At 44.0% G+C, this 24,554-nt stretch overlaps 1 protein-coding gene across 2 annotated transcripts in view; it reads right to left on the bottom strand.

Moving 5' to 3' along the window:
• NECAB3 (N-terminal EF-hand calcium binding protein 3) overlaps positions 1–24,554 on the bottom strand; it is a 295,795-nt gene that overhangs the window by 109,885 nt on the left and 161,356 nt on the right. The window contains exons 3-4 of one of the 2 annotated variants that reach the window (XM_029613752.1): positions 10,394–10,502; positions 6,516–6,541 (exon numbers count right to left, since the gene is read on the bottom strand). In XM_029613752.1, coding sequence (XP_029469612.1) covers positions 6,516–6,541; positions 10,394–10,502 — 135 coding nt within the window. Of the gene's footprint in view, positions 1–6,515; positions 6,542–6,769; positions 7,065–10,393; positions 10,503–24,554 lie in introns of those variants that run through there. The other variant, XM_029613753.1, reaches the window with a different exon arrangement.

The raw sequence follows: 24,554 nt of genomic DNA, 5'->3' as shown, positions 1-24,554 counted from the left end.
TCAACTTTTGATTACCCCTCTCTCTCTCACACACACACTGTGAGCTAGGGCTCACTAATGTTGCTATTACAGATGGTAATACAATCTATATAAATAAAAATGTTAAATAGTTTGGACAAAATCGCTAATCTCAGAAACCACTGAACCGATTGCTTTCAAATTTGGACACAACCTTCATTTCGCATACAGGAAGGTTCTTCTGTACTTACATTACAGATATGTCACACCTGTGACAGGTAAAATAGGTTTAAGTATTGTTTTGAGAAAACAGCGACATCTGCTGGACGTAAGCGCCATCTGTTACACCTTACACTAACACACGCTAGACTAATCATTTCGCCAGTCCAAGTCCACATTTCACTTCCATTTTAACACATTCGCGCACTTTTTTCGCCGGAAGATAACTATTTCCTTTACAGGTAAAATACACCCACCACCCTCCTCACACCCCCCCCCCCCCCACACACACATGCCAAATTGATTTACTTCCCACAGCCTTCCAACACACACAAAACCACCTTCCTCACACCCCCCCCCCCCACATGCCAAATTTATTTACTTCCCAGGCCCTCACAACACACACAAAACCTGACAGAAGTCCGGGAGGCTCCAGCGGGGGGCCAGGACCGGTCCGGGACACATCTCCTGCACTACGGCCGTCGGCTGCCAGCAATCAACATGGCGTCGATGGCCCTTTCCATTACTATGCCACTCGGGACACCAATGGCGGCAGTAGCCCATGTGCCATAGTAAGGGCGAGGGCCCCTCGGCGCCATTTTCAGGCCTGGCAGCCGGCGGACCTTTGCCCTTACTATGTCAGAGGACCTACCACTGCCATTGCTCCACCCCACTGACATAGTTAGGGCAAAGGGCCATCTGAACCAGTTTCAGTGCTCGCAGCCGACGGACCAACGCCAATACATCGCTCCCGGACTGCTCCTGAACGCCCGCTCCACCGACTGACATTTTTATCAGGTCTCGGGGGGTCTGGAGGGTGGGGGGTGGTGATGAATTTATTGTGAATATCTTGGGGAGGGGTCACGGGGGGGGGCAGGTTTCATTCATTCAGCAACTCTGGGGGGGGGGGGGGCAGGAGCAGGAGAGTGTGGGGTGGTTAGTTTAAGAGAACTTTTCTCATAGGGTTGTTTTTTGGGGGAACACTAAACTTGCACGATCTCGGGAACGCACCAAAATAGCCCTCCCCAGACCACAAAACAAATTTGGAAGTGCAAATTTGGTTAGGCACTCCCCTATTTGGCTACATAATGCACACAGATGCCCAGGGACAGACCACAGGTAGCACCAACAATTTTAATTTCCCAGGTCTTGGGAGGGGGCAGGAGGGTGGGGGGTTATTATTTGATTTAAGGGTTGGGATTGGGGTGTTTTTTTTTGGGGGGGGGTTTCCCACAGAAATAGAAAGACAAAGGTTTTCTGATCTGAAGGGTAGGCAGTAGGTGGGGGGAGGTGACAGTGAGGGGAGGAAGAATGAGGGGGGAGGTGAGTGTGAGGGGAGAGAGTTGGAGTGGGGACTGGGGAGGGAAGGGGGGGGTGAGTGACCAAGGGGGAGGAGGATGAGTGACTGAGGTAAATGAGCAAGGGGAAGGGGGAGAGAGGGTAAAGAACCTGACTCTGCCACTGCAACGCGTGACCGGGTACCGCTAGTATAGAAATAGAACTGTATTTCTTTATTTTCTTATATTCTAATTTCTGGTAAAGAAATCTCTAGCTGTAGAAAGCTGAGCTGCAAAACCCAGCCAGCCCCCCGGCCTTTCCCCCCCCCCCCCCCCCCTTCTTGCTGAGAAATACTAACTACACAGCATAATATATTATGCTGAGGCTGGCACATATAGTTACAGACAAGGAAAAGAATGTGTAAGGATGTATCTCCTCCCACATCCCTCCCTGCACCTGATTCTAACAAAGATTTTCTCATAGCTGTACAAACTAACAAGAGAAATAAGCCTTTCTCATAGCAGTACAAACAAGAAAAATTGCCATTTAAGAACAGCATGTAGGCAGACAGGATGAAGGACGCAGCAACAGTAGGTTAAAATTGAAAGCTGAAACTTGGCATTAGAATATGTTGTTTAAGCAGAATGAAAAGTATGGGAAGTCTGAAATGCATGAGGAATGCCTGAAGCAGAGATAACACTGAAATGAAGGTATCAGATAGGCTGAGTATCCTGAGATGGGGAGGAGTAAAATGATAAGCAAATATACAATAGTAAGTTGTTTTTTCTTTTTTGGGCGTGCCTACTTTTCTTCTATATGGACACCCGTACTTGCAAGTTCGTAAAAATAAATAATTATTGTTTCACCAAACTTTTGTGTTCACTATATAATTTTCTAAGAAGGTGCAATACCGTTTCTAACAATACTCTTGCTCCCTCCTTCCCATGTTCTCTCCTTTTACTATCCTCACACAGTTACTCTTTCTTCTTTACCCACTTGGCCAGGGTAGTTATTGTCAGGACTGAAGCCTTTCCGGAGCACAACCCTCGTTTCCCCTCTTTTCTCTGCTGATTGGCTCCTTATGCTACCCGGAGCCAATCAGAAGGGAGAGGCGGGGAAGCAGCTGCAGGCTGAGAGGCTTTTCCCAGCTGGCTTCCTGCCTTCCTCCCCTGAGTCCTAGTGCTTGCCATTTCTTTACCCTGTGCTACAGAAAAAGCCAGCTACATGGAACCCGATGTTTAAGAACCGGAGATCCTGAGTGCTCTCCCGGAGATCCGGAGTTGGAATTCTAAACCCGGAGTGTCTGGATCAAATCCGATGAGTTCCCAGGAATGTCTGTGACACCCCCCACCCCCATCACCTTGACTGCTCCCCACCTTCCTTCAACACAGATACCTGCCTCTGATGGGATAAAAGAGGGTGTATCTGACAAAAAGGTAATATCAACAAACAAAACTTTTATTTTTGGGATATTCTGTCTCCTCTATAGGTTTCCTATGCACAGCTTAAACAGATTAACTCGGTCTTTACTTGCAGACAGATGAAGATGCTTCTTCAACTCCAGACTTTCTTAACAAGCAAAACAAATAAACAGAGTCTTACTGTGCATAAACTGGAGATAACAGTGACCAGTGCAGTTTAGGCCACAGAATAAAGACAGGTAAAATGAGGACAATTCTGCAGAGTTGGCCACATTAGCTGCTGATTGAAAATGTACAAACTCCCAGACACTCCTGCTTCCCAATCAGGGGTTAACCCTTTAGAGCCAGCGGTACTGGATACAGCACAAGCTGTGAACATGCAGGCCTGCAACCAGTTGACAGTATAACAGTAATCAAAAAACTGCAGAACAAAGCATGAACAGAGCATTAGGAACATAAACAGAAAGGCTGTTGTGGAAGCAGGACACTGTGAAGGCAGGACAACAGTGAAGAAACAGAAAAACACCGCCTGGAATCATAGCATTTCACTATTAACTTTTCTTTAACTAAACATTAACAACAGTGCAGTCAAAGTAAGGAGTTCAAAATGATCCTACTTCTCCATGAGCTATGAAAAGCACTGCTCCAGTGATGGGCCTAACAAAATTCCTTACAGTCCCTTGTCTGGCAGTCAATATTTCAACTTTACAGATTTTCCCATCTCTGCTGGGTAATGTCTTGATGATGAGCTTTTGGGTAAGGATGGTAGCAGGAGTCAGGATGGACCATTTTTAATGTAAGTTTTAGCTTTTGTATGTTATTTGTATTTGTTTATGCTGCTTTTAGTTTTGTATTTTGTTTATTATGTTTTTTTGTCTTAATTGATGTGATTATTATATGTTTTTTGTTTCCCACCAACTCAGGACTATGTGGTTAGAAATAAGTTAAATAAATTAATATATAAATAAGTAAATGGTTGGACACTCCGGGTTTGAAAATACAGGCAACCAAGCATCTGGCACTGATGATGGCTGAGGCTCAACCATCAAAGTGGTCAAAATGAGCACTGTGCATCTTGAAAACTGATTGAAGCAATGTGTTCCTAGTTGCTTTTTCCTTGGAACATTGGAAACTAGAGCATTCACCGGAGGATGGATCTCTGCATGCTGAGGAGAGGGATAGTAAAGAAAAGCAGGAGCATCCCTGCTGGGAAAGAAGGGAAGGGTTAGGAGGAGTGGGAGTTCGGGAAGGCGGCACAACCCCCATGGTGAGCACTCTTACTGCTTGTTCTCTAAAAATAAAGTTACGACCAAGGCTTAATTTGTAGACAAAAAGGAAGTGGAACTGTGGAGTGGGGGGGAGGCGGGAGGTTAGGACCAGATATGATCTATGTGAAGGGGGCGGGGCCAGGATCAGGGATGAACTCTCTCTCTCTCCCAAATAAATATCTGAACACACTCTTCATCATCCTTACATCGTGAGCCTCCATCCTTAGCCCCCAGCAGTGCTCAAGCCCCAGCTGTCTGACCACCAGAACTGATTTACATTATTGGTTCTGCTCCACTTCCTCAGGTCCCAGAAAAAGGGTGGCAGAACACTGTTCTAGGTCATTCTGCCAGAAATTAAGCCCTGGGTAACAGACACAAAAAAGGGGCTGGAATAGCACAAATTTGAAACTTCTGAGCAGTAGCGTAGCAGCCAGGGTTGAAGCCTTGCTGATTGGCGCTACTAATCACAAGTTTCAAACTTGTGCTAATTCAACCACTTTTTAGTGCCGATGCACTATAGTGCACTCAGCCTAGCGCACAGTTTGACGCACGGTTGGCCACGCGTTTTGGACATGCTAGAATAATTCCTGATGCAGTAATGGGATTAGCACATCCAAAACGAATGCCCATACAAGCGCATAGCTAATAGCACTCATCACATATGTTGATGAGGCTATTAACTATTACTCCAATGCAAAAAATTGTTGTGCGCCAGAAAATTGAATACCAGCCCCAGAGCTGGTGTTTAAGTCTTGCTACGCTTCAAGAGCTCAACTAAAAAAATAAAAAAACTGCTTTTCTGTGGTTCCTCCTACTTAGTATTGTCGCGTTACTAAATAGGAGGAACCCCAGAAAACAGCATCATGAAAAAATAGAAAGGCTTGACAGAAAAAAATACATTTCTGAGCTCACAATACGCGCTCCAGACCATGTATATTGTGCTGGTAAATTAGCTGCTGCGGGATAAAGCGGGCAGTTGTATTGCGCATCCATTTTATAGATAGCACTACACTGGGTATAGATAGCACTACACTGGGTGCCCGAAGCTAAGGACACATTAGGGACGCACAATTTATCCCTAGCGCATTCTTTTTAGCGCAGCAGCTCATTTGATGATTGCATTGGGCGCCCAGTAGAGGTGGATGTGTACAAGGTGAAAAAACAGGCACCCATTTTGGATGCCTGTTTTTTAACGCATGATAATGCATCGGCCCCTTTGTGTCTGTTCTTTCTGTTGCAGTGTTTGCTTTAGGATCACCCCCTCCCTTCCTGTTTCTTGTAAAACAGGAGGGGAGGGGGCACCACAGTGTGGAAAGCAGAATTAGGGAGCAGAGTGGCTCCAGGCTCAGTCCCCCTCTTCCCTGCAGGCTGCCTGGAGGGGAGGGGAGGAGTCGGAGCAGAACACCCCTGCTGCTCTGCCTCTTAAGTATGAAAAGAAGTGGTGGACCTCCGTTCCAGGCTGTTCCCCCACAAATTAAAGCCCTGGTTAAGACTAATTTCCAAAATTACGAAAATACTTCCAGCGTCATTTACATGCACAGATGGATACATTGCTGATAAGCTGAGAACCTGACAAGTGCACACATACTTTTCAGCCTGAAAGCGTCCCACAGAGCAGGTATATCAGTCAGAGGTTTAAGGAGACTCAGTTCCCAGGAGAGGAAAGGGGCACGGAACGGGCAACTCGTAGAAAGAGGTTGGAGCCGTTAAGGAAGAAATTCTTAAACACAGCCCAGAGGCAGAGTCAGGAGGAATGAGAAAGACAGGACGGACTGCTGCAGAGAGCTCCCCAGACACAATGAAGGAAAGCCGGAGGAAGGTCTGGGAGTTATCTGGGCCTCAGTGGTAGAGTACAGGCTAGACCAGTGATGGCGACCTCCTGTCCTCGAGTGCCATAAACAGGCCAGGTTTAAAGGATATCCACAATGATGATGCACGAGATCGATTTGCAAACAATGGAGGCAGTGCATGCAAATCTTTCTCATGCATATTCATTGTAGATGTCCTGAAAACGAAGCCTGTTGGTGGCACTCGAGGGCTGGAGTTCACCATCACTGGATTAGACTCCAGTTTGTTTTGGGAGGGGGGGAGAATGGGGGGGGGGGGTGGGAGAGGTTGATGTGGAGGTGTCATGAGTTTGTTTTTCTGTCTGGATACATTGTGTATATATGAGCACTGTTTTAGAGACAAAGAATATAAAGTATAGTACTTCAAGGGAACTGTTTGGTCCGGCCTGTCTGGGACAGGTTGGACCCATAGAGTAGCCAGGGATGTCACCCAGCGATGAGACTTGCTCACATCTCCAAATATTAAAGTTTACTTGAAGCTCTAGGGGGCAGAGTTTGAAAATCTCACTGAACTGCAGACTTACCACACAGTTTTTCAGTCTCCAGGTTGCTGTAAGAAAGGAAGAAATGAATCATCATTAGATTACAGGCTTTCCACTAACTGGGTCATTCCACCAATAAAACATAAACTGTAATCCCTCTGCAGTATCTTAATTTAGCTTTCAAAGAAAAACCAGTACAAAATGTCAAAAGATCTCACAGAGCTAGAGCATAAGTAAAACAGAAACAAGACGCTTTTAAATAGCAGCTCAGTCCTACGAGTTAATTTAGCGCGTACTAAAACAAAGTACGACGGCAGACGACAACCGCAGGGCCCATCCGGTCTCCCCAGGTTCCATCCTGCTGCAACGCCATAAACGTGAGCTGATCTCTGGCTTTCCCCTCATTTCTTCCCAAGAAAAGCTCCTCTGCACTTATTCCTCTCGAATTCTGTTTCTGTTTCTGTCTCCACCTCCTCTGCTGTGAGGGCATTCCATGCAGTCAGCACTCCTTCAGAGAAGATTTTTTTTTTGTTTTTAATGAGAAGTTTCCTTCTGCTCCTTTGTACTTCCTACTCAGTCAGAAGGCCTGAGGTCCGGCACCGTGCGCCTTCGTTTGCAGCTACCCAAAGATGTTTCCCTATTTCTACATTGACTCCTCCCCCTCCAGCATACTTGGTGTTGTCATTGCAACGACTGTCCTTGCCACCTCAGCCACTGGGTCAGCCCAAAGAAATATTTTCTGCTATTGCTCCTGTGTATACCCCCTTGAAGCTTCCTAAAATGACCTCTTGTTCGAAAGCATTTTTATTTTGGAAAAAAAGTTTGCTTCTTGTGTATTGCTTACACCTCTGAGTTACTTGAATATCTCCATCATGCCCCCATCTCTCCTCTCCTTCAGAAAACATATTTATGTTCTGAAGTCTTCTCCTCTGCACCATTCTGGTAGCCATTTTCTGGACTGCTCCCACCCTGTCTATAACCTTTCAGAGGAACTGAATTGAAATTAAATGCAGAGCATGTTTCTCTGAGAGGTAACTGGACTCTTTACAGGTTGAGAGATCTTTTTTATCCCAAAAAACATCAGAATGATCTTAAGACAATAATGTCTGTATGCTTTCAAGACCACACAGGTCTCTATCTCCAGATATCACCTATGAGAACTCCAAAGCTAATATTCAACCTGTTTAAATAAACCTTATGCTGAGCCAGAGTAAGGTATCCCCTGTCAATCCCTGCTAACTACTGTAAACCGATTTGATATGCTCGCATGAAAAGTTGGTATATAAAAATTATTAAATGAATAAATGAAATAAATACATTCTAGATAGTTTTTCTGTTGCTCTTATTTCTGGCTCCTTGCTTATTAACCAAAGATATGTCATTTCTTGTATATGTAACTCCTGACTCCTTGTTATGCAAAAAGAATAGTGGAGTTCTTTTCTTAATAGAAGGAATGTGGAGGGTTGGGAAAGAGATTTAAATCTTCAAGAATTGTACACTTAGGAACATAAGAAAACCGAGGTCCATATTCAGCACCATTTGTCCAACCAAGTTCAGACTAAGGGATGAATAGTAGGGATATGCATTTGTTTAAAACAAAACTGCAAAACACAACAAATGAGGCTAATTCATTACATTTGGGGGGCCCTGAAATGAATCGGGAGCCTCTAGAATGAAACAAATCTTATTTGTTTGTTTCGTTTTAAACTAATGATTCTGGCCTAGATCTTGGCCTGAAGCCAGGGCCTCGTCTAGGGCATAGGCCAAAGCCCAAAGCAAGGGCTATGGCCTATGCCTGAGTGCAATGCTGGAACCTCGGCCTAGGCCCGAAGCCGGGGCCTTTCCTAGAGCATAGACCAAGGCCCAAAGCAGGGAGCACAGCCTAGGCCAGAGCACAACACCAGGGTCTCAGGAGGCATGGGTGATGCCGGGGCTTCAGCCGAGACCCCCAAAAATGAAACAAAAAAAAAAGCTTGTCCAGCGAGTATCCGACATAGGACAGGTCCCAATGCCGTGGCCTAGGTCTAGACCCAGGCCCGATTCCGAGACCTGTCCCAAAGGCCAGGTCCTAACACCGGTTCCTAGGCTGGGGCCCAGACACAGGCCCAAAGTGGCGACCTGACCTGGTACCATTTTGATGTACACATTACCGTACATTAAAACGGCATCATCTGCTGGGGTGAATGTGCCAGAGTTGATTAACTCCAGCACAACCCCAGTTGATGGCGTCATCTGGCTTGCAAGTGCCAAAGAAAGAAGAGGATGAAGAAGAGGATCCGAGACCTGGGCCTGACCCTGGGCCGAAGCCCAGGCACCGTGACCTGGTCTCCGGGTCAGGTCATGGCATTGAACCTGGGTCTGGGCTGAGGCCCTGGCATTGGGACCTGGCATCTGTGTCAGGCCGAATCCTCGGCCTTGAGTAGGCCAAGGTCATGGCAATCTACTGTGCCCTTGGCCTATACAATGCCGAAGCCTGTAGATCCCCACTGGACTGGGTAAATGGGGGCTGGGAGAGATTCCGGCCCTGGCATTTTTTCGGGCATGCAGGTGGGAGGCCTTGTTTTCGTTTTTTTGACCATTTTTGTTTGTTTTTTTTAAATTGTTTGATTTGGTTTTTTCTCACGAATGAAAGTAAATCAAACAATCCACAAAAGTAAATTCATAGGGAAAAAAAACCTACCGAAAATGAACCAAAAATGAAAACTAATTTTTTTCTCCTGCTCATCCCTAACGAATAGTAGGATTTGAAAATCCCCATTGGCTGATCGCATCTAACTTATCCGGCTAGGTAGTTAGCTGGATAAAACTTAGCTGGAAAATCTGAAGGCTTTTCAGGGGCATTTCTAGGTGGAGATAACTTATCCAGATAACTCTGGTTGGTCTGTAGAGCAGGCCTAAAGTTAGCCAAATAAACCTATCTTTCCTAACTTTAAGATAGCTGAGAATATTCAGTGGCATGGCTGCACAGCTGAATAATCCAGCTAAGTTATGACAGGATCATACCATTTCCCTGAACTAAGGTAATGGATTTGATTAAGACAAAACAGTCTTCCACTTTGTTTGTAGTCCTTATACCTTAGTCCTTCATCCAACGCAAAGTAGGAGTTACAACAAGCAATAAATGCCCAAAAATGCTGAGATCTATATTCAGACTCAATCTGAATAACAAAGTTAACCAGATAAACTTATTCAGCTAACTTTGGAGGTATACTCAGTAGTGTAGTTGGACTATTAAATAGCTGGCTATCTTAAAGTTCGGCGGCTAACTATAGCCAGCTAATTTTAGGTTAGCTCTTTAGGCTGACCAGACTTAGGCGGCTAACTCAACTTCTCCCAGTTACACCCCCAGAAAGTTCCTAACTTATCTGGCCAAATTCTAGCTGCCTAACTTATTAGCTGGCTAGAATTTAAAGATATGTGCCCAAATATTCATTTAGCCAGCTAACATTGGAGTTAGCCAGCTATATGCATTTAAATATGGACCTTACTATGTTCACAGATGTGTGTGTACACTATGTTTATGTATTTATTAGGTTTGAACTTGATGGGAAATATGTGTTTTCTCAAAATCTGTTGAGAAAACCCATCCAATTTTTTCCAGTGCCTGTTGAAAAATTCAGAAAACTCCAAAAGCAAATCTGCAAAAATCCATACAGAATCCTTCAATTCTAAGAAAATCAACAGCAGATTTCTGAGGATTTGCTCTAGATTTCCAAGAACCCACTGTGGATGTCACTTGTTCTTAAAAGAGATTCATTCATTCAATTGACTCGACAAACCTGTGGAACTTCCATGGGTTCATCGTGTCAGGTGGCGAACATCTTTTAAAGAGATTTGCATATTCCTAGATTATAGATGTGTATGTTATGAACACTCTCTTCATAAGACTTCTATGTATGGTTATGGGCTTGTGCACTTACTCTGCATGCCGCTTGTCAATCCTGCAGAACAGCTCCTGCAGCTCTTCAGTGCTGAGCACGCCATCTGCAAAATAGTTCTTGAACTCAGCAAAGGAGAGTTTGCCATCATCTGTGGTAAAACAAAAGTAAATCTGATCATGTATTTTGTGGGGGTAATTTTTTTTTTTATCAACCTTCATAAATCAGATAGCAAAAATGTGCTTAAGTTATATCAGTTTTCAGAAGGGACACTAAGCATGTATGCGCACGTGTATAATTTCCCTTTCGAAAATTATCCCATCAAAATCACCTGCACACAATTACACCTGCTAAATGGTGCATGGAAATGTTTTGGGAAATTTAAAAGGCATACTTTTGAAAATGCAAAAGTATGTGCACCATTGGAAACCTTCCCAACCCCGCTCCGGGAATGCCTCTGATCTGGTTGGATAATCTCCCCATACTGCCTGTTTTTATCTGGCGAAAGTTTAGCTGGGTTATGATTTACCCAGATAAAATTTGGTTGGTGAATGGCGGGTAATTTGTAAATATCACATTTTGTCACGCTATCTCTATAAGTTAGCCAGACAAATGCTTTGAATGTCAACGTCTATGTGTTTGTCTGTGTGTGTTTTGTGTAAGATCTTTGGAGCAGGGAAGCTCCAAAGATCTTACACTGCTGAATACTAAGTACTGGCACTTAGTATTCAGCAGTGAAAAGAGGTAAGAACCTCTTATTTATTTATCTATTCATTCACTCGTTTTATACCCTGTCCTTATGAGAATACCCAAGATGGCTCTCACAACAAATAAAATCTTTGATAAATCATGGACGCCTTATTACTATAAGTAAAAGTATATAACAATTACATGAAATACTCAAACCCAAAAAGTCAGAACTCAGCTAACAAACACCTAATATTCTAACGCTGAAAGACTCAATGCCAACAGTCAAGATATAAACACTGAAAGTACTGAGTACAAAACTATACTTTACCCAGCTCTAAAGAAGTATGTTTTCAACAGATGCCTAAAGGTCTAAAAATCATCAGCTTGCCTGATTATCAGTGGCAGTGTATTCTATTCAAAAGGAAATGTGCAAGAAAAAGCTTGTTTGTGAACCAAAGAGGATCTGAATCTAAAAGAGGGAAGCTCCAATCCACTCTCCCCCTGGGAATGCAAAAAGGGGCTCAATCTCTCCATAAGAAACACTGGGCCTATTTCATGCAAAATCTTACACATAGGAAGGATAACTTTTAAACAGCGGCGAACATGTACCCATGTACACATGTCTATGGATGCATGAAAATCTACTCCTTTATTTAACAAGCTGCGCATATATGAAATATGCCGGCTATAAAATATGCATAAATGCGCCTGCAATATGCATGTGCATGTAAAGAACATCCGCATGAATACATATTGCACTTATCCAGATAAGTTCTGATTTATCCTGCTACGTACTGAAATTTATCCAGAGAAGTTCCAATTTATCTGGCTAAGTCTTAAAATGCCACTTGTCCAGCTAACAGGTCATTTATCATTTCACGACAGGGCCTTAACGTGCGCATTCTGTTGTACAAATCTACTCCTCTAATTATACTTTTTATCCATTATAATTACTACAAATCTTTATTGATGTCAATTTCACTATGAATACTTCAGAATATTTCTGTAACACTACCTTCCAAAACCCACTCCGATTCAAAGTGGTGTATATATACAGTGGTGTATATAGAGAGAGAGAGTGTCAGACTGACTCTATACAGAGGTGCAATCTCAGGATCACACATACACACCCTTCCTCTTCCCCACATTAGGAAGTAGAGTGGCGGTTCTTGTCTTTATCTGTTCCAGGCTCCACCCCCTCCTCTCTTATTCCCTGTAGGAAAGGGGCTTGAGCAGAACAATCCTGCTGCCCTGCCTTTTAAGTCTGTAAAGAAGTGCCAGAACTGCATTCCCATGTGCGCGCAAGTTATAAAATCAGGGGTTGGCGCGTGCAAGGGGGTGCACAATTGTGCACCTTGGCGTGCCAAGCTGCGCTGCCTTCCCCCGTTCCCTTCCACCTAGCCTGACCTTCCCATCCCTTCCCCTAACCGTTCCCCCTCCAGCCCTACTCTAAGCCCCCCAAAAGTTTTATCATATCTTTTGTGCCTGCTGACCGACTGCCAGCACACAATCCCCAGCACAGCGGCAAATGGCCACTGTGCCGAGAGCTGCTGACTCCGCCCCGCCCCGGACCGACCATGCCCCGCCCCCTCCCCACCCCTTTTTGCAAGCCCCGGGACTTACACGTGTTGTTGGGCTTTTTAAAAATAGGCCTGGCACGTGTAAACCCCCCCCCCCCCCACACACACACGTGTAAATCCTCTGGATTTACGCGTGTAGGGCTTTTAAAATCTGGCCCAATATATGCAAATATATGCTATTTCTACATGTATGTGCTGATTTTTACACAAGCAACTCTTTCAAAATTCACCTTTAAGGCTGTTTTGGCGATGCTTTCGAGGGTTTGGGGGGGTGGAAATGAGGGGGTGGGGCATGGGAAGTTTTGGCTATAATCTTTTAAAGGCAGGGGATGGATGGGGAGAATCAGCGCTGCTCAACTCGACAATCTTCTAAGATTAAGGGTGCGTGTGGAGCCACTTGGCCCATGCTACAATTATAAAAGATATTGGTGGATGGGAGAAGGGAGAGTTTTGTTTTTATTTAGTCTAGTTTTAGCGGCTAAATTTAGGGCAGCAATTTTTCAGACCAGAGTGAGCCACGTAACTTTATCCAGCTAGTGTTAAATACTAGTCTTAGCTAGATACATTTTAGCTATTCCTCTGGAACGCTCCCCATACTGCCTGTTTTTATCTGGCTAAAGTTTAGCTGGGTTATGATTTACCCGGATAAAATTTGGTTGGCGAATGGTGGGTAATTTGTAAATATCACATTTTGTCACGCTATCTCTATAAGTTAGCCAGACAAATACTTTGAATGTCAATGTCTATGTGTTTGTCTGTGTGTGTTTTGTGTAAGATCTTTGGAGCAGGGATGCTCTCCAATCTAATCTTGGATTTATATGCTGCCCTCCACCCAGTCCCAAAGAGTGGCTTACAACATACAAAATACACAGTTTAATAAATACAAGCATAAAACACGGTTCATAAATATATATACAACTCAAAAACAATTCAAACATTTAATAATGCAATAATAAAACTAACCCCCTCTCCCAATACCTAACTCTCACACTCCACTCTCACCAAGGTGGGAGGAATCAACTAGAAAAACAATCTGTGGTTAATTTTTCATGGCCGATCATGGATTACTGCATGATGTTGGCCAGAACACTGCTCCCATTCCTTTCACTATGAATGATTTTCTAAAAAATTATGTATTTATTGACATTTCCATAGTTTCAAATCACAAGAAACCTTGTAATAGCAGAAATATAGATAATACATTGTTATAACACAAAAGCAAAACAAAAACTGAAGAAAAATGTAACCAATTTACAAGCATATCCCATTAAATCACAAAATAAGGAGGGGGAAGACTACCTTGAAATTGGGGAGAGAATATAATTTTCAAGAAAAAGCTGAACATGATTAGCAGCATAGAGAAATTAAAAAAAAAATCTATCACAGACATCATCCTCCACAGCTGGACTTGCCCCAGTAATTTTCTTATCATCTAGAAAAAATCTTAGTTCATCAGGGACAAAGAATACATATTTTACATTAGAAAAATTAAAAGGACATTTACATGTGTACAGAACCTATCAGATCTCTACCAGAAACCAAGAGGATTATTCCATTGTCATGGGGAGAAAATAGAAAAGTGGTTATTATGGGTGTGTAGCTCCCCCATGTTGAAGCCTAGAATGGTGTGTGCTTAAGAGTATAAAAACCCCTACAACCATCATAGAGTGTGGAATCTTAAGCTAAGCCTTTCAGGGACAGCGTGTTCATGGTTGTTCCTTGGTTTTTGTTATTTTAAAGGGGAAGACCTCTGGGGGTCTCTGGGAGTGAGATCTGCTTTCAGAGAGGAGATAGAGAGCCTTTACTCAGTTAACCATGTTTTGGAACCCTTTTTTGTTCCTTGAGATGGAAGTTTTTCCACCTTTCTCATCTCTTGCTTGATTTCTCTTTTTGTATTTTTTGTTTTCTAACAAGCATGAGCATTCAATCAGAGGCTCAATGTTTGTCCACTAAAGGAGTGGTGTTTCTCATCTAGGGAACACAGGCAGACCGTGAATAATTCTGGTGAAGGAGTAGGTTCTCATCCATTCCAGGAGATAGGAGTAAGGAGTAAAGGTGAAGGAAGAAGATTGCTTGGACCTATCTATAGGAGAAGTAAGATTGGTTCCAAGCAGGTATGATCAGTGGAGAGAGAGTAAGGGAAGAACTTCATTAGAGATTTGAATTGTTTGACTGTGCCTATGATGTCATTAATTTGACTAAAAAGGACTATTCCCTATCAGTCAGGAGGAAGCTTACCAACTACCCAAACTGAATAGAAATGAGAAAGAATCTATATATATAAACACCAAAGCCCTCACTGACTTACTCACTCACTCACTCATCACTAATTCTCCCACTTTCCGAGTACCTACAAGGCTGAAACTTGGCTCCGTCATTCCCTATCATGTCCTTGGAAAAACTAACCACTTCTCACTTTCCTACATTCGATGGTTTGTTCCAGCCATCGAACGCAACACCCCGCCAATGTCACGTCGGAGTCACCAAAAAAAATGTTGAGTACTCCTTTTCAGCTCCACTACTTGCTACATGTATACGATAGAGTGGCAAAAGCAAGGTCTTCCCCACGTCCATATCCTCCTATGGCTGTGAGATCGGATCAAACTGGACCTCATTGATCAGGTGATCACTGCAGAGATTCCTGACCCTGAACTTGACCCGCTACTCCACCAAATCGTTAAGTCAACAATGCTTCATGGACCGTGTGGACTCCAAAACAGAAACTCCCCTTGCATGGTAAGCGGATCCTGCAGTAAGAAGTACCCACGTCCACTCATCAAAGAAACTCAGACAGGAGATGACGGATACCCCCAGTACCTACGGCACGCTCCTTCCAATGGTGGCCACACCGTCACCATCAACGGAGTCGAACTAGACAACAGATCGGGTGGTCCCTTACAACAGTGTACTCTCCCGAACCTTCCATGCTCATATTAATGTTGAGTTTTGCAATTCTGTAAAATCAATCAAGTACATCTGTCAACAAGGACAGTGACCAGGCTGTATTTGCCCTGGAGAAACATGGTATTTAATTTATATTCCGCTTTTTGCACTTTTTCAGCGCTTCAAAGTGGATTACATTCAGGTACTGAAGGTATTTCCCTATCCCCAGAGGGCTTATAATCTAAGTTTGTACCTGAGGCAATGGAGAGTAAAGTGATTTGCCCAAGGTCACAAGGAGCAACAGCAGGTCTCACACCCTGGTCTCCTAGTTTGTAGCCCACTGCTCTAACCACTAGAGCTACTCCTCCATTCCACTATGAGCCAGGGTGTTACATCAGCAGCTCTGAAGCAGCCTGGCGCATATTCTGTTTCCCTATTCATGAACGTTTCCCCCCAGTCGTTCATCTCGCTGTTCATCTGGAGAACGGCCAGAGTATTTACTTCACAGCTGACAACATTGTAGAAAAAGTACACAATCCTCCCCAAACAACCCTCTTGGAGTTCTTTGATCTTTGCACACAGGATGATTTTGCCAAACAGCTCCTGTACTCTGAGGTTCCAGCCTACTACGTTTGGAAAAATAACCAATTTGTTAGGAGGAAACTGGGATAGCATGTACCAGGCTACCCAGGAGTGAAAAAGGACCAAGTCCTCGGCAGAGTGTACACAGTCACCCAAACAATTCAGAGTGCTATCATCTCAGACTCTTTCTTCATGAGGTCAGAGGGCCCACGTCCTTTCAATATATTAAAACTGTCGCTGGTGTGCTACAACCCACATTCCAGTCTGCCTGTCGAGCACTCGGTCTGTTAGAAGACGATACGCACTGGGACAATACTCTCCAGGAAGCTGCACTCTCACATTCGCCACCTAGGATCCTTCAGCTCTTCGCTATTATGTTGGTGTTCTGTCAAATGGCAAACCCCTTACCACTATGGGAAAAACATAAAGATAGTCTTTCAGAGGATATTCGTAGGCAGCTGCAGAGGGAATCTCTCCAAGATGATTTCCAAGAATGGTCGTCCATAATCTATATCAAATGCCTCACCTTCCTTCAGGATTGTGTACTGGCTATAGGAGGTCAACTTCTTCACAAGTACGACTTGCCTGTGCCATCACATGAACACGAACACGTTGCAGCTAACCCCGACTATTTCAGAGAGCTAGCTTACAACATCTGCAATCTGGCCAAGACAGTCGATGACAATGAGCCAAGGCTGAATACTGAGCAGAGGAACGTCTATCACGAAGTCATGACCAGCGTTCACTGTCAAAGTGGCCGAATCTTTTACCTAGATACTCTAGGAGGTACTGGTAAAACATTCCTCATCAACCTGTTGCTTGCCAGGGTACGAAGAGACTCAAACATTGCCATTGGCTTCTTCTGGCATCGCAGCAATGCTTCTGGAAGGTGGACAAAAGGTACACTCTGCCTTCAAGCTTCCTCTCAATCTCAACAACATCGAAACACCTCTGTGCAACATCTTCAAGCAGAGCAACATGGCACAGGTACTCCGACAGTGCAAACTCATAGTGTGGGATGAGTGCACCAAGGGCCCACAGAGGCGGCGTCGAGGCTCTCCATAGGACGCTCCCAGACATCCGAAACATCAACAGCCTCATGGGAGGGTTGATAGTACTGCTCGCCGGGAACTTCAGACAGACTCTGTCAGTTGTTCCGTGGGGGACCCGTGCCGATGAAGTTAAAGCCTCTTTCAAGTCCTCTTACCTGTGGCCCACAGTGAAAGTCCTGTCCTTGAGAGTGAACATGAGGGTGCACCTGACAGGCGACGTCAAGGCAGGAGAGTTTTCACGCCTTCTTTTGGCTATAGGAGATGATACACTCCATGACAAGATGGCAAAGTGAAACTGCCAGCAAATCTATGTCACCTGGTCACAGATTTGAAAAGTCTTACACAAAAGGTATACCCGGATCTTCAAAACATCCACATGAAGGACACATCGTGGTTTAGAGAGAGGACAATTTTAACTTCTACAAATGACACGACAAACTCTATCAATGACTCCTGCAGGCGTTCACCTCAGGAACAAAAACTTATAAGTCTGTGGACTCGGTCATCGAAGTCAACGACATGGTACATTACCCTGTCGAGTTCCTGCACAGTCTCAACCCTCCAGGCATTCCTCAGCACAATCTCATTTTGAAGGTTGGCGCACCAATTATGTTACTAAGAAATCTACAGCCACCAAAACTCTGCAATGGCACCAGACTTCAAGTCAAGTCCCTCCACAGAAATGTCATTGAAGCAATCATTTTCACAGGTTGTGGATGAGGAGAAATAGTTTTCATCCCTCGCATCCCCCTTATACCATCAGATGTACCCTTTCAATTTAAATGCCTGCAGTTCCCAGTCAGAGTGTGCTTTGCGATGACTATTAACAAATCTCAGGGCCAGACTTTCAAGGTCGTTGGTGTTGACTTGAGGCACCACTGCTTCTCGCACGGCCAGCTGTACGTGGCCTGCTCTAGAGTCAGCTCAGCTGATAGCCTCATCATACTACAGCCAGAGGGTCGCACAGCAAACATTGCATATAAAGAAATCATTACGTCGTGACAGGCAACTCACAGTACATTCATTCCATATATTCATTTCACATTTTTTAATTACCACTAACCTCACTCTATAATAATAACATGTTCATTTTATATATATAAACTCCAAAGCCCTCATTCATTCAAATCAAACTTGTGTGAAATAAACTCACACGTTTCTATCAACTTCTCCACCGTAGCAAAGAACGGGTATTCCGCTAGTTGGATTTATAAAATTTGACCCAGTAATATAATCTGCTTACTAGAACAAAGATCACAAATGTACTAAAATAAATTAAATTTGTAACACCATAACTATCCGAATTGCATATATTTTATTAAGATATTAGCAGACAACGAGTGTGGCAATTCTCCCCTTTTAGCATGTAACAGGAAGCGAAGATCATAAGGATGTGCATAGCAGACCTCCATCTCAGCATCCGCAAATGAGATATTCCCAAATAGCTAATCCCCTAAGGCCTGTAACGAGCAGGCTATATTGTTGTGTCATATGTTGGGGAAACCCCATCCTCCTTCAGACTTCAGTACCATGAGTTTCTTTAAAGATATCTGGGCTTTCCATCTCCACCATATAAATTTGGTACATATTTGGGATAGTGCTTTGATATTTTGTTGTTGTAATACTTATAGTAGCATTTGTAAAGGATATAATAATTTAGGTAGGAGTGACATTTTGAGTAAGGCAATCCTTCCCGTTAATGAGAGGGGGAAATTTATCCAACCCTGTGTCCGGGTTTTGAATTCACAAAGAACCCTAGGAATATTGACTTGATACCATTTATCAGGATCTCTATGCAAAAAGACTCCCAAATAATTAAGTTTCTGTTTCCCATTTAATGGAGAGGAGCTCCAATCTTTGCGCAGATGACCTAAAATGTCTAAAACCTCTGATTTGTCAAGGTTCAGTTTGAGGCCGGAAAACGATTCATAAATCTGAAAAACTTGTAAAATTCTTGGAAGTAATTGCTTTGCCATAGAAGAATATCATCTGCAAAAAGAAAGGATGCCGAAAGAGGGTCACCCCTTCCCCCTCTATTTGTGAAATGTTGCTGCAATATATTAATTAAAGGCTCTAGGGTTAAGATGAATAAAAGAGGGGATAGGGGACAACCCTGCCTGGTACCTCAGGTTAAAGTAAATGTGCTTGAGAGGCCCCCATTTACCTGAATTTTTGCCATTGGATTACTGTAAAGTACCGCAATCACCTGAGAAAAAAAGCCCGAGTACCCCATCACGCCAAGTACACAATGGAGGAAATCCCAAGAGACCCTATCAAATGCCTTTTCGGCATCAAAGCCTACCAGAACCAATCTTTAAAATGTCCCTGTCTGCACAAATCCAGAAGGAGATGGATCCATCGGATATTAATACTGGAGCGCCTACTTTTGACGAAACCTGCTTGCCCCTTAGAGATCACAGATGGGAGAATTGCCGACAATCTGTTGGCCAAGAGATTCGCATATATTTTGATATCAGTATTTAATAAAGAGATGGGGCGGTAAGATGAAGCTAAATGTGGGTCATGCCCCGGTTTAGGGAGTACAATAATATGTGCCAGTTTTAATGAATTGGGCATAGTTCCCTGCAATATCATCTCACTGAATAAAAGCTTGAGACTCCCAAGCACTTGCGAGGAGATTTCTTTATAAAAATCGTAGGCGGAGTGGCCTCAGAGGGAACTTTTCTTCTGCTCCCCCCCACCTTTCCCTCCCTTCCCCTATCTAACTCACCCCCCAGCTCTTCCTAAATACCCCCTACCTTATTTCAAGTAGATACACCTGCCTGTGGCAGGCGTATCTTGTGTGCGCCAGCCGGCTGCTGGCGCGCCAACCTCCGGCACAGCTGCTGTGCCGGAGACCTTGGTCCCGCCCCCGGACTGCCCCCAGATCGGCACCATGCCCACGACCCTGCCCCCTTCCCGCCCCATTTTCAAAGCCCCGAGACATACGTGCGTCCCGGGGCTTGTGCGTGCCGCCGAGCCTATGCAAAATAGGCTCGGCGCGCACAGGTTTTCGGAGTTATGCATGTAACCCTTTCAAAATCTACCCCAAAGAGTTTATGCTTAAGAAAAAGTATCCCTCATGTGCAGTTTATCATTGAGTACCTTCTTAGTATCAAGGAACTGCCTTTTGCTATTTTCAGAAAATGTTATGGTCATTTCCTTTTTTAACTGGTTCATATGCTGCGAGAGATCTATAATATCCCCATCTAGCTTGCGTTTGCAGCCTATAACATAGCAGATTATATTGCCTCTTAGAACCACTTTCACAGTTTCCCAGAACAATATTGGAGTCTCTTGGTGTTGAGTATTATTGCTTTCAAATTCCTTCCAACATGTGATAATATATTTTTGGAACTCTTTGTCATGAGAGAGCCAATGTGGCATTCTCCAATTAGGTTGGCCACCCCCTTCCCAAGGCCCCTTAAAAGTATAAGAGACTGGGCAGTGATCCGAGATCACCAAAGATTCAATTACCACATCTTCTAGTTGAGAAACAAAGGTTTTGAGATTAAAATATAATCTATATGCGAACGGGTATCACTTGCTCTAGCACAGTGCGTGAAATCTTTTTCTCTGGGGTGCAGTATCCTCCAGGAATCAAGAAGATGTAGCATATTACAAATAAAGGGTATACACTTAGAGCTGCTGGACGGGCGCTGGGCCACAGAAGAACTTCTATCAAGCTGGGGATTGGATACACAGTTAAAATCTCCCCCCAGCATTATGGGGACCATATATAAAGCCAGAGTATGAGTGGTAACTTCAGAAAAAAATGTATGATCATATCTGTTAGGATCATAGATAGAACCAAGTATCAGAGGCTTTCCATAAAGCAATCCATGACAGAATACATATCTCCCCTTGGGGTCAGTAATCAAAGTTTGCAATTGACATGAAATCGATTTATGGATCAAAATAGCCACTCCTCGACTATGGGAAGAGCTGACGTGGCAAACACCTGATTAATACCTCGCTTTTTCAACTTGTCATGCTCTTTTTGCAATATGTGCATTTCTTTCAACAATATAACAGAGCCTTTGAGTCTATTAATATGTGAAATTACCTTTTCTCTTTTAATGGGAGATCCCAACCTCGAGACACTCCATGTGAAAAACTTAACCTTATTCCCCATCATAATGCCATTCATAACTTAACAATGCCCCACTTGTCAGTAAATAAATCCATAAGATCACATTTTCTTGCAGGTTTCCTTAATACATTTCTGCCCAGCATTGCCTTGAATTGCATGGAGAAAAGCCATAATACATACAGATATTATACCACTAAGGGTCTTGTGTTTACCTTGATTTCCTAAACCCCCTCTGTTCCCCCCTGCTCCATTCCCTCCCCCCAATTTCTCCCCCTCCCAACCCCTTCCCCCCACAAATTCCAAATGAGAAGAAAGTCGCTCTCTATCAACGGAAAGCATAAGGCACTAAGATGCATAGGGTACCTTCCCTCCAAGTACATGAATAAAGATGGTCACAAATATTGGCCCATTCCTGCTGAATATATAGGGGTAGATTTTCAAACCAGCACGAGTGCATCCATGTGTGTGCACTACCCGGCGCACACACATGGACCTGCAATTTTATGCACGCGCAGGGGCGCAATGTTATAAAAGCGGGAGTCGGCGCGCGCAAGGGGGTGCACAATTGCGCACCTTGCGCACGCTGAGCCGCACTGCCTTCCCCCGTTCCCCACCCCCTCACCCCACCTTCCCTTCCCCTACCTTCCCCGCCCTTTCCCCCCTACCTTTTTCTTTTTTTATTGCAAAACTTATTTCAGCCCTGGGGCTGAAGTAAGTTGCGCGCGCCGGCCGACTGCTGGTGCGCGATCCCCAGCACAGCGGCAAATGGCCGCTGTGCTGGGAGCCCCTGACTCTGCCTCACCCCGCCCCCTCCCCGCCCCTTTTTGCAAGCTCTGGGACTTACACACGTCCCGGTGCTTTACGTGCATCGCTGGGTCTTTTGAAAATAGGCCTGGCGTGCATAACCTTTTGAAAATCCGGCCCATAGAGTGCTCAGAGTTTAACACATAAAACAACTATGTAAATATAGAATGTGAAAAGCTATAGCTCATAACCACTTCAGTCACCAATGAGCTGGTACATCTCCAGAACATTAGGCGCTCCCCGCTCTCAACTTCAAGGTGTTTTACTGTTTTTTTCTTTTTTCCAAAAGGACAATAAATGATGGTGCTCTTTTTATATACAGTAGCCCAACGGAGGGTAGCGGAACTCGAGGCCAATGACCCCAATTTCAACCAAATTGAAAGGAGAATCATTGCTCCCCTTGCTGTCTCCAGCACAAGTAGATAAGTCTACTTTAATTTTAAGCAAACGTTATTGTTCACCCCTTCTGAGGCTAGAGGAAGTCTAATGGTGCACTTGGTGTTAACCGCTGGAAGCTGTCCTGTCCCAGGGTCCTTCGTTGTTGTCGCCGGCGTTGAAAGAGTTGGTAGGTGGGTTTTTGCCTCTTGCACTGATTCAAACCATTTTATACCTTGATCTGTCCAGATTTTAAGTTTTGCTGAATATAATATATTCAGCAAAATCCTCCCTTGTATATAGTTAATTTTCAGTCTCTTGTATATAGTTTACAAGCAGATAATAATCTATTGTAAAGCCTGCTACTATATCATTTTATATTGTGAACCGTTATTTATATTCATTGTAAAGCTATTTGCTATGTTATGTTACACTGTGAACCGAGGTGATGTTTTGCTACGTGCCCCGGTATATAAAAAATTCTTTAAATAAATAAATAAATAAATAAATAAATAATAAAGCAAACCGGAACTGTAGTTTTGCCAGCTCTGCACATATCGGCCCAAATTCTCTTTGCATACTGGAGACCTTCGTTGAGAAGTCTTGAAATTTAAGTATGCACTGCCCGTCGTATCAGAGCTCCTTCCAAAGTCTGTACTCTTGTAGGATTTGAGTTTTGTGGGCATAATTTAGAATCTTCGCCAGCACTGTGTGTGGTTTCATTTTGACTGCTGTAGCAGTACCGATGCGGTGCACTCATTCAAATCGCATCTGGTCTTGATTGGTAAGCAGGCCCATTTCCAACGGCACCATTGTTCAAGAATTCCATGCAGTTTTCCATCAGATATGTTTTCAGGGAATCCCACAAAACGCAAGTTTGATTTTCAGGACCTATTTTATAGGTCGTCTATTTTATCTGCCGACCAATTTTTCCAATTTTTCAATCTTTACCGTCAATGCCAGCGTGTCGTCTTCCATTAGGCCCACTTGCCCTTGCAGAGTTTCAAGACGTGTACCAACATCAGAGATAGAGTCCTTAACATCCAGTATTTACATGGAGAGATCATCAAATCTTGGCGAGAGAGCTGCTACAACTGTCGCTGTTAATTCAGCTACTGCAGCTTCACTCAGTCCCACCACATTAGGAGAGACATTTTCTTTTCCACTGCTGTCGTTTTCTCCTTCTCTTTTTTGGCTAATCAAGTGGTCATACCCTGGCAGTACTCGGCACAAACCAGCAGGAATTGTTTGCATATTCTTTTGATGCGGTTTGGTGTCAAAATATTGAACCTGTGATCCTGATGTTAGGGGATTCAGAGGGAAGGCACCCCAAGCTGCAGGAACCATGTCTCCTCCTGCTCACCGCATCACGTGACCCCTCTTTCACTATGTTTTGATCCAAAACTGCTGCAGTGTGTGAACCGTAACATAAGCTTAAAATTCTCCCATTCCCCTCATGGGGACATCTTGGATAGTAAAGTGCATGAAAGAACATCATACTGAGCATGTCAAAGTGTCATCTGGGTGTGACCGACCAAGTGGTTCCTGAGGCTGATGCAGAATATACTATTTGGATGGAAAAACTAACTGGTTGATTTTAAATCCCCTACGCGCGCCAAAGCCGGGAGCTACACTCATGACTTGGTCTGGCGCATCCTGCGTGGATTTTAAAAACTATGGGGTAGATTTTAAAAGGTTTCACGCGGGTGTACATGTGCCCGAAATCGGAGCGGCCTGTGAGGGAACTTCCCTTCCCCCTAACCTGACCTTCCCACCCCTTCCCCTAACCTTTCCCCCCCCCCCAGCCCTACTCTAACCCCCTCAAAACTTTTGTTTTACCTTTTACGCCTGCCTCTGGATTTACGCACGTAAACCTTTTAAAATCTGGCCCTATGTGAGCATGCACAATAATTTTTTCACAAAAAAAGGTGGGGCATGTGCCTTGTCTGAGCGGTACATGGGTGGGCTGGGACTGCATTATGAAGTCTGCGCGTAAGTATTTACTCACACAAGCACACGCCAGAGTCCCTTACTGCCTAACTTTACGTCTGCTACGGATGGTGTGTAAGTCATGTAACAAAATAAACTAGGCTAGTCAGTGGGGTTTCAAGGAATGGGACTAATAGGGTAAAAGGGAGGCAAGT

The sequence above is a fragment of the Rhinatrema bivittatum genome, chromosome 8 (assembly GCF_901001135.1).
Source record: "Rhinatrema bivittatum chromosome 8, aRhiBiv1.1, whole genome shotgun sequence".
NCBI lineage: Eukaryota > Metazoa > Chordata > Amphibia > Gymnophiona > Rhinatrematidae > Rhinatrema > Rhinatrema bivittatum.
This window is presented reverse-complemented; position numbering and strand designations above follow the sequence as displayed.